This window comes from Ailuropoda melanoleuca, chromosome 15, assembly GCF_002007445.2.
Source record: "Ailuropoda melanoleuca isolate Jingjing chromosome 15, ASM200744v2, whole genome shotgun sequence".
Classification (NCBI taxonomy): domain Eukaryota; kingdom Metazoa; phylum Chordata; class Mammalia; order Carnivora; family Ursidae; genus Ailuropoda; species Ailuropoda melanoleuca.
The window spans coordinates 34691943-34704479 of NC_048232.1; the positions used below are offsets into that span (position 1 = coordinate 34691943).

Sequence of the window (12537 nt, forward strand, 5' to 3'; positions counted from 1 at the left end):
GGGGCATTGATTCTATTTTATTCCTGATTACATTCCTGGCATTGTTTAACATATTCTCCTATTTCTCCTATTTCCTGTAAGCTGACAGTTATATTTAGAATTTTGTTTTTTTGGCAAGAATCCTCCATAGATAATGCTCTGTGCTTCCTATTGTATCCCATCAAGAAGCACATAATGTTTGGTTGTTTCTCTTTCCATGATGTTAAGTTTTATCAGTGTATGTACATGGTATGGGCTTGATTCACCTATAAGCCTCTTACATAATGTTTCTGACAGTCATTGATGACTATTGGCTAAATTAATTATTTAATTAGAATTGAAAAATTATGACAATATATTATTCCTTCTGCATTTATTAGCTGGAATTCTTCTATGAAGAATAATTTCTTCTTACACTATTTAATTACTTCATTCAATTTTTAATTTAAAACTTTATTTTTTCATTTCTAAAAACTCTACTTTAAATGTTAGATCATTTTTATAGTTTCCTGTTTTCTGATGTATTTTCAGTTTTCTTTTTTATTTTTTAAAGTATGTTAAGCATTGGGATGCCTGGGTGGCTCAGTCGGTTAAGCAGCTGCCTTCAGTTCAGGTTAAGATCCCAGGGTCCTGGGATTGAGTCCCGCATCGGGCTCCTTGCTCAGGAGGTAGCCTGCTTCTCCCTCTGCCTGCTTTGCTTGCTTCTCCCCCTACTTGTGCTCTCTATCTCTGACAAGTAAATACAATTTTAAAAAAGTTTAAGTATAGTAAGCATAATTATTTTATAATCTTTAGGGCATTTTTTCATTGTCTTCTACCTGACAGTGTGGATGAATTGGTAAGCCGAATGCTGTTTTGCTTTTTTTAAAAAGATTTTATTTATTTACTTCAGAGAGAGAGCACGGGGGGGGGGGCAGAGGGACAAGTAGACTACCTGACAAGGGCAGAGCCCAACATGGGGCTTGATCCCAAAACCCTGAGATCATGACTTGAGGTGAAGTCAGATGCTTAACCAACTGAGCCACCCCGGTTCTGATTTTTGATCTTTGTATGCAACTTGTTGTTTCTCTCTGGAAGCTTTTAGAATTATTTCTCTATGTCCAGTGTTCTGAAATTCTATAATCATGTATCTTGGTGTGGGTCTGATTTGGTTTTGCTAGTGTGCCCTTACAATTTAGTGTCTCAGTTGTTCATTTCAGGGTAATACTTTTGAATAATTGCTTTAATTGTTTCTTCCTTTCTGATTCTTTATTCTTTCTATGACTCCCATTATTCAGACATTCAACCTTCTCGACTGATCCTCTAATTTTTATTGATTTTCTTCTTAAGTAGAGGAAATTTGATTTTCAATTTTATTCTCCATTCTTTCTATTGAATTTTTTATTTCTGCTATCATGGTTTTGATTTTCAAGAGCTCATTTTTGCTAATCTTAATAGTAATTACTTTTTAAAATAGCTTCCTATTGTTATTTTATGGATGTAATATATTATCTCTCTGAGGATATTAATGATGGATTTTTTTTTGGTTTGTTTTATTTTTAAGTTTTTTCTCCCTTGCAATTTATTTTTTAAAAGATTTTATTTATTTGAGAGTGAGAGATCACAGAGGGAGAGAGGGAGAAGCAGACTCCCCACTGAACTAAGAGCCCGATGTGGGGCCTGATCCCAGGACCCGATATCATGACCTGAGCTGGATGCAGCCACTTAACAGACTGAGCCACCCAGGCGCCCCCCTCCCTTGCAATTTCTGTTTCTTCTAAATTGCTTTTTTTTTTTTTTCTTCTTGTCTGTTTTGGTTTCTTTCTTGTATATTAAAGGATTTCCTTAAATGTCTAATGATCCTTTTGGCTGGACCATGTCAGAGCTGGGACATGTAGGCCAAGGGCTTACTTGTAGGATTCTTTCGTCTATTTCATTAAGAGAACCCTGATGAGAGTACCTTTGGGATGTCTCTTTTGGACTTGTCACATTCGCCAGGAGTTTTTCCAAAAGTCTATCTTTGTTTAGGAATCAATTTCTCGGGTTTGCTAAGCCATACCGTTCCTCCGTTTGTTTTCTAGCTTCTAAAATATTGCTCCTGTTGTCTCCTTTTCCTTTCTGGGCCTGGAGGATAATACGGGCAACTGCCTCCCACCCCACCCCCAGTCTTTAACTGGAAGCCCCCGTTATTTCTTTAGGATAATTTTATTGGCGGACAACTATAGGATCGTGTAGAAAGGTTTTGACACAAATTACCAGATTGCCCTAAAGCTGTATGTATATATGAAAAGAGGAATGTTTTTACATAATTGTTTTGCAACAAGTATTAAGTAACTTTCATGGGTATTGCGTGCACTCACCCATCGGCCTCAATCCTCCACCTGGCGGGGGCAGTCTACAATGCAAGAAACGGCTTAAAAAAAATGAGAAAAAGAGATGCGCATGACAGTTGGGCGAAGACAGAAAAATTGCTTCAAAGGGCCAGCGCATTAGACCGCGCCTTCCTGGCGACTGGAGAGGATGGGAGGGGGTCTGATGTCCTCGATAATTGGTTGGCCTCTCTGACCAATCACGAGTAGCGAGTGGTTTTGCTTCTCGTCGTGTTCCACCTCCCCGTGGGCTTCGGAGCCACGTTTACAAATGGGAACAGGGTAGGTGAGAGGGACAGACTGCTCAGCCAATGAGACCTCGCAACGTTCATGGGCGGGGTGAGGCCGCTGCCAGGTTTAGGGCGGAAGGAGCTGCTCTGGGTAAGAAGGTGAACGAAATGGCGGCGGAAACGCTGCTGTCCAGTCTGTTGGGGCTGCTGCTTCTGGGGCTCCTGTTACCCGCAAGTCTGACTGGCGGTGTCGGCAGCCTGAACCTAGAGGAGCTGAGTGAAATGCGTTATGGGATCGAGATCCTGCCATTGCCTGTCATGGGAGGACAGGTGAGGAGGTGTGGAGGGGCCAGGGTCTGGGGCAAGGGAAAGGGGGAAAAGGTGGAGGAAGAAGGGCAACCGTGGAGTCTGCAGCGGGAGCCTAAGAAGAATCGGGAAGAGTAGGTAGATGTTTTACGATGACTTCTAAGGCTCGTGGACTGAGACTCATTCCCTTGGGGCTAGGGACTGGGAGGGGTGGGGCTTCCCGCTGTCAGCTTCAGTTCCTGATCGAAGCACCCAGACTCCACTCCGCGGAGAAGTGGGAGCGCTCTCTCCCCTCACCCGCCAAACACAGCTGGAGAACTTGTTGGTCATTCTGACTTGAATGGGCTCTTCCCCAGGATCTGAAGAGGGATCTCGTTGTTCTCTCTGATCCCAGCCTCTCTTTGCCTCCCTGCCCCCCGACCCTCCCTTCTTTCCCAGAGCCAAGCTTCCGACGTGGTGATTGTCTCCTCTAAGTACAAACAACGCTATGAATGTCGCTTGCCAGCTGGAGCTATTCACTTCCAGCGTGAAAGGGAGGAGGAGGCACCAGCTTACCGAGGGCCTGGGATCCCTGAATTGTTGAGCCCAATGAAAGATGCTCCTTGCCTGCTGAAGGTGAAAGGGGTTGGGGAGGATGCAGTGAGGGCTTGGGAGCTGGCTAGCTATCTGGGAACCAGAGTGCCTGCAAATGAAGAGGGATCCAGAGGACCTGTGGGAGTTAAGAAGGCCATTGGAGGAGTAGACATATTGTACAGACAGGGAAGAAACAAAGAATCCTGCAACCACTTATGACACCTTGCTGAATGTAGAGGAGGATTAGGATAGCAGATCTCAGAGGGTTAAACCAAGATTGAGGTGCCAGAAGAGGGTCAGTGTAGGTAGGAGAGACACTTTCCTAGAGAAGCCTTCCTGGTAAAGTCACCCCCTGACCCTGTCACTCTCTGCCCAGTATCCTATTTTATTTTCATCATGGCATTTTTCATGATCTGAAATCATCTTACCAACTGAATCATCAGTTTATTTAATTTTGGTCTGGAATGTGAGTCCATGAGATCAGAGAATTTATCTTGTTCACAGCTGTCTCCCCAGTGGCTAGAACAGTACAAGGAATGTTGTAGAAGTTCAATTAATATTTGAATATTCTGTATTTTCCTGGTCTGAGTGCTTCAAGGATACCATGATTTCTTATCTTTATGGAAGGCAAAGGAGGATTTTTAAAAAATCTTTAAAAAGGGAGGAGTGGAAAGACCACAGGTGGAAAACATACTCTAGCGGTATTTCTCCCAGTCACAGAGGGAAAGCAGCCCTTCCTCCTCGCTGAGAATCTGGAGAATTGAGTGTGGAAGCAGAGGGGATGAGAAGTAGTTGAGAGGTTACATGTCTTGGAGCCGGGAGAGATTCAGGTTCCAAGCAGAGACATCTGCACTCTAGCCCCTTGATTGTTCATTTTTTATTGTCAGACCAAGGACTGGTGGACGTATGAATTCTGTTATGGACGCCACATCCAGCAGTACCACATGGAAGGTGACTCACGCCTACATTTCCCCTAAACCCTCAGCACCATGGCATGGAAGGTGACCTGCCTCCCCAGTCCCTTTCCCTCTTGGTCCTCTTAGAAGGGAGTAATGGTGCTTCGCTGTGGTTTCTCTTGTAGATTCAGAGATCAAAGGTGAAGTCCTCTATCTCGGCTACTACCAATCGGCCTTCGACTGGGATGATGAGACAGCCAAGGTGTCAGGAGTCTGGGATTGGGAGAGATGGGGTCCTGGCTGTAGACTAAGAGCCCTGACCAGAAGGGGAGGGGCAGGATTAGCTGACATGTGGCTTGGGGCTTGGTGGCCATTAGGACAAAGTGCCATTCTTCCTCTTTGCTGTCTTCCTTCTGTCCCCGCCTTCCTTTTTGATATCCTCCCCAGGCCTCCAAGCAGCATCGCCTGAAACGCTACCACAGCCAGACCTATGGCAATGGGTCCAAGTGCGACCTCAATGGGAGGCCACGGGAGGCCGAGGTTCGGGTGAGTCTCAAGACAGGGAAGTTGACAATTTAGATTCTAAGGGAAGAGGGCAGGGTTGCATGTTAGACTCCAGAAGGTCTCTTCCAGACCCAAGACTCTAAGACTCCTATTTCCAGCTGGTAGCTGGACACCACTGCCTGGATAGTCCAAGGAACTTCAAGTCAACACTTCCCAAATCCTCCCCTTGGAACCCCCAGCCACGCCTATTCCTTTTTCCATGTTTCTTTCTTTATCACCTAAGCTAGAAACCTGAGCGCCATCACTGACTCTTCCTTTCTTCATGTAATGACTCATCAGTGAGGTGGTACTGGTGTAGGCATTGGGCTCTGCTGTGGGCGTACAATGGGGGGCAAACATGCAGCCCCTGTCCTCAGGGAATGTACGGTCTAGACAGGAAGACATGTTAACAAAAGAATCACAGAAATGAGTCTGTGACTACAAAATGAGGTGTGGTGTGAAGGAAAGGAATCTAGTTCTCTCAGAGTAAATGACAAAGCCTATTCATTCTACTTCTGGATTTCTCTGACCACTCTCTTCTTTCCTATGCTTGGCACCTTCATCCTTCACCTGCATCACTGCCAACAGTCTCTTAACAGGTGTTCCTGATCTCATAGTCCTTAGCTGTATTCAGGCAAGTGGGCAGATGAATGGTGGGAAAGGTTTTTCAGGTGCTTCTCGTGTGTATTCACGAACAGAAACACCCATAGAGACCAGAATTGCACACCCGATCACACAAGAATTATCTTTCTGTAATACAGATTTTCACATGCAGTTGTGTTCTGGTAGATGTTGAACGCTCTCATCACCAGGATAGAGTGGGGGGTGTGGAGGGGGGAGCCTTGATTTGTAATATTAGCCAATATCTGTGGTATAAATATTCCTACCGTTGCCAAATTCATGCTGTCACTGTGATGGCAACCATCTTGCAACATTCCTGAACATTTACCAGTTGGCTGTTGTGAACTGGTGTGAGCTGACTCCCAACACACCACTATGGCAAGTGTCACTTCTCTGTCCAGTCCTAGAAAGCCTTCAGTGATTCTGCCTTGCACAAAGGCTCAGATCCAAATACTTCAGCAAGACTGGGGTGGCCTGGGGAGGTGGTGGGAACCCCTCAGATTCTGGATATATTTTGAAGGTAGAGCCAATAAGATTTGTTGATGGATTGAATTTGGGGTGGAGTCAAGTATGACTCCAGGATTTTTAGGTTGAACAACTGGGACAATGCAACTGTCATTTACTAAAATGGGAAGGAATGGGTTTGGAGGGGAAACTAGGTTGGTGTTAGACATGTGAAGGTCAAAATGACCTTCAGTGGTGATGTCCAGGTGGTAGTTGGCTCTGTGATTCTGGAGTTCAGGGATGAGGTCTGGGCTGGAGATATAAATACTCGTTGTGTTTCTGCCCCACTGGCCTTCTTTCTGTTCTCTGAATCAATGGGTCTCTGTGTTTTCTCTGCCTAAAGCTGTCTTCCCCCAGATATTCAAGTGGTTGGCTCCATCCCCTCATTCAGGTTATATATTCCTGTGACACCTCCGCAGGGAGCCCTACTGTAGGCACACACAACACACTCAGCCTTCTCCCCCATGCTGGTAAACACCTACAGTGTTTTATATTCTCGAAAGCATGTATCATTTCCTGAAATTATCTTATTTGAGTTTAATATCTCTTTTGGTCAACCCCGACTGGAATAAGCTCCGGGAAGGCAGGGACTTTTCTTTTTTAAATTTTTTGTCTGTCTTATTTTCTGCTTTATCCTTAGTGCCTGGAACATTGCCTGGCACCAAGAAGGTGCCCAGAAATTATTTGTTGAATGAATGATAAGCCAGTTCAAATGTCATTTATTTCATGTGAACTTTCTTGGCTAACCCAGATGGTTAGTTAGGTTTCTTCAGCATTTCATATACACATGTCCATGTCCACATATATCCATGGCTTAGTCTGTTTGGGCTGCTAGAACAAAATACCACAGACTGAGTAGCTTATAAAGAGAAATTTTTTTTCTTCCAGTTCTGGAAGCTGGAAGTCAGAGATCACGGTGCCAGCATGGTGGGGTGAGGGCTTTCTTCCAGGTCACAGACTTGTTTATTCTCAAATGGTGGAGGGGCTAGGTGGAGCCTCTCTTATAAGAGCATTAATCCCATTTGTGAAGGTTCCACCCTTATGACCTAAGCACCTCCCAAAGGCCCCACTTCCTAATACCATCACATTGGGCATAGATGTTTAGGGGGCCATAAACATTCAGACCATAGCAACGCACAGCATTTATACACGTATATAATCTATTGTAGCACTTACTTTATTCTAAGTTTTTAAAAAATTTTTAAGTAGATTCCATACCAAGTGTGGAGCCCAACACAGGGCTTGAACTCACAACCCTGAGATCAAGACTTGAGTTGAGATCAGGAGTAGGACACTTAACCAACTGAGCCACCCAGGAGCCCCTATTTCTTTATTATTATTTGAGCTTCAGTAGACCAAAAACTGAGGGCAAAGACTGCATTTTCCTCTCATCTGTTGAACATATGCCCTGTGCCAAGCACTGTAATAGAAACTGGGGATAAAATGGTGATTGAGAGACCTAGTCCTGCTCTCAGGAGACAGACATTAAACAGCCACAACAAGCAGGATAAAGTCTGACGGGTGAAGTAGATATCACAGGGGGCCACACGATAAAGGCACTGGCCGAGTCTAGGTAAAGAGGAAGCTTCCTGGAGAACCTGACCTTTGAACTGACAGTTGAAGGCTGAGTAGCTAGTCCAGAAGTGGTAGAGGAGGGGGAGGAGGGAAGAGGGCACTCCAGGTGGAAGGTAGGATAAGTGCCAGAGGCCTGGAGGCAAGGGGCCTGGCTAGCTATTCATGGTGACTGGAGAGAGTTGTAGGAAAGGAGTGTGGGAGGTGAGGCTGAGCAAATGTTGGGGGACAGGTGTACACATCAGGAAGCTCTGAAGCTGTGTTGAGGAGTTTGGACAATCTGAGAAATAAGGGGGAAAGCAGAGTGATGCCACATCCAGGTTTGGTTTTGAAGGCTCACTCTGGCTGGAGTGTAGCAGGTGAGTGGGAGGCCAGTTAGGAAGTGGTTGCAGCAATCCAGATGAGAAAAGAAGGTGGCCCAGGGAATGAAGAGATGTAAATTTCAGGCGAAATTTAGGAGACAGTCAATAGAGTTAAGATTCGTGGGTTTCTGGCTTGAGCAACTGGATAGATGGTGGGTGGTTCCTGTTACTGAGTTAGGTATAGTAGAAAGAGGAGTAGGTCTGGTGAAGGCAAATGATGGTTCTGGTTTTGAGTATGACAATTTGGGTGGCTGAAGGCATCCAAGTAGAGATTTGTGAGGAGCCTCTTGGATCTGCGGGTTTGGAACTCGGGAGAGAGATCCGAATTGAACTCAGACGGCTGGGAGTCATCAACATATTGGCTATGATTGGAGTCATGGTCTGGGTAAAATCCTCCCAAAGAAACAGTATATAGTGGGGAAAAAAATGAAACACAATGTTGAGGAAGCCATTGTTGAAACTGTGGGCAGAAGGGGGACTCTGCTGAGAAGAAGGGGCCAGAAAGGAGTTACAGTGACGCATCTCAAGGAGGGACTGGTCCGTGGCGGCCATTGCAGCTGAACCTTCAGGGAAGAGAAGAATGAAAAACTGCTTGTAGGTGATCATGGGAATTATTATTTTAATAAAAGCAAAGCATGCACAAGGAAATGAAAATTCAGACCATAGGCGTGGGAACCAGATGAAAAGTTCTAAGTCCTCTACTCCCAGTCTCCCCTGAGCAGAGGTCATTGGCGATCTTTGCTACAGCAACTTCAGTGGGGTGATGAAGAAGTGGAAGGCTTTGAAGAAGTCTGGGTGTGAAGAGAGAAAAGGTGAGCCCTAGTCAGAGGGGTCATGAGGTTGGGGAGAGTGGTATTTTGTTGTTGTTTCATGTTTTAAGATGGGAGCATGTGTAAATGCTTTTGGGTGGACCTGGCAGAAAGGAGAGATTGAGTCACAGGAGAAAGATGGGGAAGAGAATGTGGGCAGGGCTGGGATAGGAAACACGGGAGCAGTTACCCTGAGCAGATCTAGGGTTGTAAGGGGAATAGAAGGGTGCTGCATTGGCTGGGGAGTCTGGACGTTTTAGTGGCAGGCAGTTGAGGGCATTCCTGTCTGGCTGTTCCTCGTTTTTCAGTTCTGATATCCTGATAGACCACCCGAGTTCATTGCCTTCGTAATCGAGAAAACCTCCACCTCCAGGGCAAGCAGAGTGAAGTCGCATCTTCCCAGTGCCTCCTGGGGAGGAGCAGTGTGCATGGCATTTGGTAAAAATGCAGTCCCCGTGGGGTTTGGGAGTGGCTACCCATCTTGAATTAAACAAATTTGGATCCCCAACTCAATTCTTATATTAGTAAGATTTCACAGGGATCTAAGATTTTTCCCTTTCTAATTATGAAACATTTCAAACTTACCGAAAATAATGTCATAGAGACCCATAAATCCACTGCCAAGGGAAACAGATGTGAACATCTTGCCATATTTGCATCAGAAGGGAATAAAATGCTAATGATATAGTTAAAGCCCACCCTCTCATTTTTTCCCTCTCCCTCATCTCCAGAAACAACCACAACCATCTCCCTGCTTGCTTTGTACTTTTATTAGTCGTACACATATCCTAGACAATATAGATTGTTTTGTATTTTAAAATTATACATTAGTGGTATCAACTTGCTTTTTCACTAATCAGTGTTTGCCATTCTGTGGCATGACATGGAGATCTAGTTGAATGATTTTAATGGCTGTGTTGTGTTTCATTGTTTACTTACTATTCCTCTGTCGAGGAATGGTGGGGTTTCAACTCTAATGCCCTTACGCACAGTGCTGCAATGTAGGTCTCATTGTGAGTGTGCAAGAGTTTGTCCTAGGGAAATACCTGGAAGTGGAATAATGGAGTTACCAGGAATGCGTATTTTACTGGTGAATTTGGTGCATTGCCCCTTTTTTCAATGTCTTTTTTTTTTTTAAAGATTTTTTATTTATTTATTAGACAGAGATAGAGACAGCCAGCGAGAGAGGGAACACAAGCAGGGGGAGTGGGAGAGGAAGAAGCAGGCTCATAGCTGAGGAGCCTGACGTGGGGCTCGATCCCACAACGCCGGGATCACGCCCTGAGCCGAAGGCAGACGCTCAACCGCTGTGCCACCCAGGCGCCCCTCAATGTCTTTTTAATGTGTAGGTATTCTTCATTTATTTTTATTATTTTTTTAAGTTATGGTAAACTAGACATAGAAGTTACCATTTTAACAATTTTTAAGTGTACAATCCAGTGGCATTAACTGCATTAACAGTGTAGTATAACTGTTACCCCTATCTGTTGCCAGAACTTTTTCATCATCCCAGACAAACTCTATACCCATTAAGGAATAACTACCCATTTCTCCCCCCTCCCCCAGTCTCTGTTTTGCTTTCTATCTCTATAAATTTGCTTGTTCTGGGTACCTCATGTAAGTAGAATCACACAATATTTGTTCTTTTGTGTGTGTCTGGCTTATTTCACTTAGCATAATGTTTTCAAGGTTCATCCATGTCCTAGTATATATTAGAATCTTGTTTCTTTTTATGGCATATTCCTTTTATGGAACATTTAGTAATATTCCATTGTATGTATAGATCGTATTTTGTTTATTCATCTATTGATGGATGGATACTCTGGTGTTTCCATCTTTTGGCTATTGTGAATAATGTTGCAAGAACATTGGGGTACAAACATCTGTTTTGAGTCCCTGCTGGAAATTCTTTTGGGTATTTACCTAGGACAGAAATATACCTTATGGTAATTCTTTTTTTAGCTTTTTTTTTTTTAAAGATTTTATTTATTTATTTGACAGAGAGAAACAGCCAGCGAGAGAGGGAACACAAGCAGGGGGAGTGGGAGAGGAAGAAGCAGGCTCCCAGTGGAGAAGCCTGACGGGGGGCTCGATCCCAGCCCTGAGCCGAAGGCAGACACTTAACAACTGCGCCACCCAGGCGCCCTCTTTTTTTTTAGCTTTTTAAGGAGTTGCCAAATTGTTTTCCACGTAGCTGCAGTATACATCCCCACTAGCAATGCACACCCTCTCTGACACTTATTATTACTGTTTTTTGTAATAACCATCCTAATGGGTATGAAGTGGTATCTCATTGTGGTTTTGATTTTCATTTTCCTAATGACCAAGGATGTTGAGCATCTTTTCACATGCTTATTGGCCATTTGTTTATCTTCTTTGGAGAAATGTCCGTTTAAATCCTTTGCCCATTTTTTAATTGAGTTGTTTTTTTATTGTTGTTGAGTTGTGGGAGTTCTTTATATATTCTGGGTATTAATCGCTTATCAGATATATGATTTGCAAGTATTTTCTCCCATTCTTTGGGTTTCTTTTTTACTCTCCCTCTCTCTCTTTTTAATAGGCTCCATGCCTAGTGTGGGGCTTGAACTCACAGCCCTGAGATCAGCAGTCACATGCTCTACCAACTGAGCCAACCAGGCACTCCCTGCTTTGTCACTCTCTTAATAGTGTTTTTTTGGTGCATAACAGTTTTTAATTCTGATGAAGTCTAATTTACCTATTTTTTCTTTTATTGCCTGTGCTTTCGGCCTCATATTTAAGAAATCATTGCCTATTCCAAGGTCATAATTTTTACCGATATTTTCTTCTAAGAATTTTATAGTTTTATAGTTTTGAGTTGAGTTTTTAAAAGATTTTATTTATTTATTTGACAGAGGGAGAGAGAGCACAAGCAGGGGGAACGGCAGGCAGAGGGAGAGGGAGAAGCAGGCTCCCCACTGAGCAGGGAGCCCCATGCAGGGCTCGATCCCAGGACCCCGAGATCATGACCTGAGCCGGAGGCAGACACTTAACCGAGTGAGTGACCAAGGCGTCCCTTGAGTTGATTTTTGTATACAAAGTAAGATAAGGATCCAACTTCATTTGTTTGCATGTAAACATCCAGTTTTTCTAGCACCATTTGTTGAAAATACTATCCTTGTCCCTTTGAATGATTTAGTACCCTTGTTGAAAATCAAATGAGCAAGTATGTTAGGCTTTATTTCTGAGCTCTGTTCTACTCCATTGGTCGGTTTGTCTGTCCTAATGCCAATACCACACTGCTTCGATTGCGGTGGCTTTGTAGCGAGTTTTGAAATTAGGAAGTGTTGAGTCTTCCAACTTTGTTCTTTTTCTGAGATTGTTCTGGCTATATGAGGCCCCCTGAGATTCTGTATGAATTTTAAGATGGGTTTTTCTCTGTCTGTAAAAAAGGCCATTGGGATTTCGATAGGGATTGATAGGCATCGAATATGTAGATCACTTTGTGTAGTATTGCCATCTTTTTTTTTTTAATGTTTTTTTTTATTATATTACGTTAGTCACCATACAGTACATCCCAGGTTTCTGATGTAAAGTTTGATGATTCATTAGTTGCGTATAACACCCAGCGCACCATGCAATACGTGCCCTCCTTACTACCCATCACCAGTCTATCCCATTCCCCCACCCCCCTCCCCGCTGAAGCTCTCGGTTTGTTTCTCAGAGTCCATAGTCTCTCATGCTTTATTCCCCCTTCTGNTCTCGGTTTGTTTCTCAGAGTCCATAGTCTCTCATGCTTTATTCCCCCTTCTGATTACCCCCCCTTTCTTTATCCC

At 43.9% G+C, this 12537-nt stretch overlaps 1 protein-coding gene and 1 non-coding gene across 5 annotated transcripts in view; one reads left to right on the plus strand and one right to left on the minus strand.

Moving 5' to 3' along the window:
• Positions 1–2687: 2687 nt before the first annotated feature.
• OS9 (OS9 endoplasmic reticulum lectin) overlaps positions 2688–12537 on the plus strand; it is a 30655-nt gene continuing 20805 nt past the window's right edge. For all 4 annotated transcript variants that reach the window (XM_034644315.1, XM_034644316.1, XM_002916021.4 and 1 more), the window contains exons 1-5: positions 2688–2887; positions 3302–3478; positions 4324–4387; positions 4518–4594; positions 4780–4878. In XM_034644315.1, coding sequence (XP_034500206.1) covers positions 2726–2887; positions 3302–3478; positions 4324–4387; positions 4518–4594; positions 4780–4878 — 579 coding nt within the window. In that variant the 5' untranslated portion in view covers positions 2688–2725. The remainder of the gene's footprint in view (positions 2888–3301; positions 3479–4323; positions 4388–4517; positions 4595–4779; positions 4879–12537) is intronic.
• TRNAS-GCU lies at positions 11310–11382 on the minus strand. The gene has a single exon. It is a non-coding gene; the product is annotated as a tRNA-Ser (tRNA).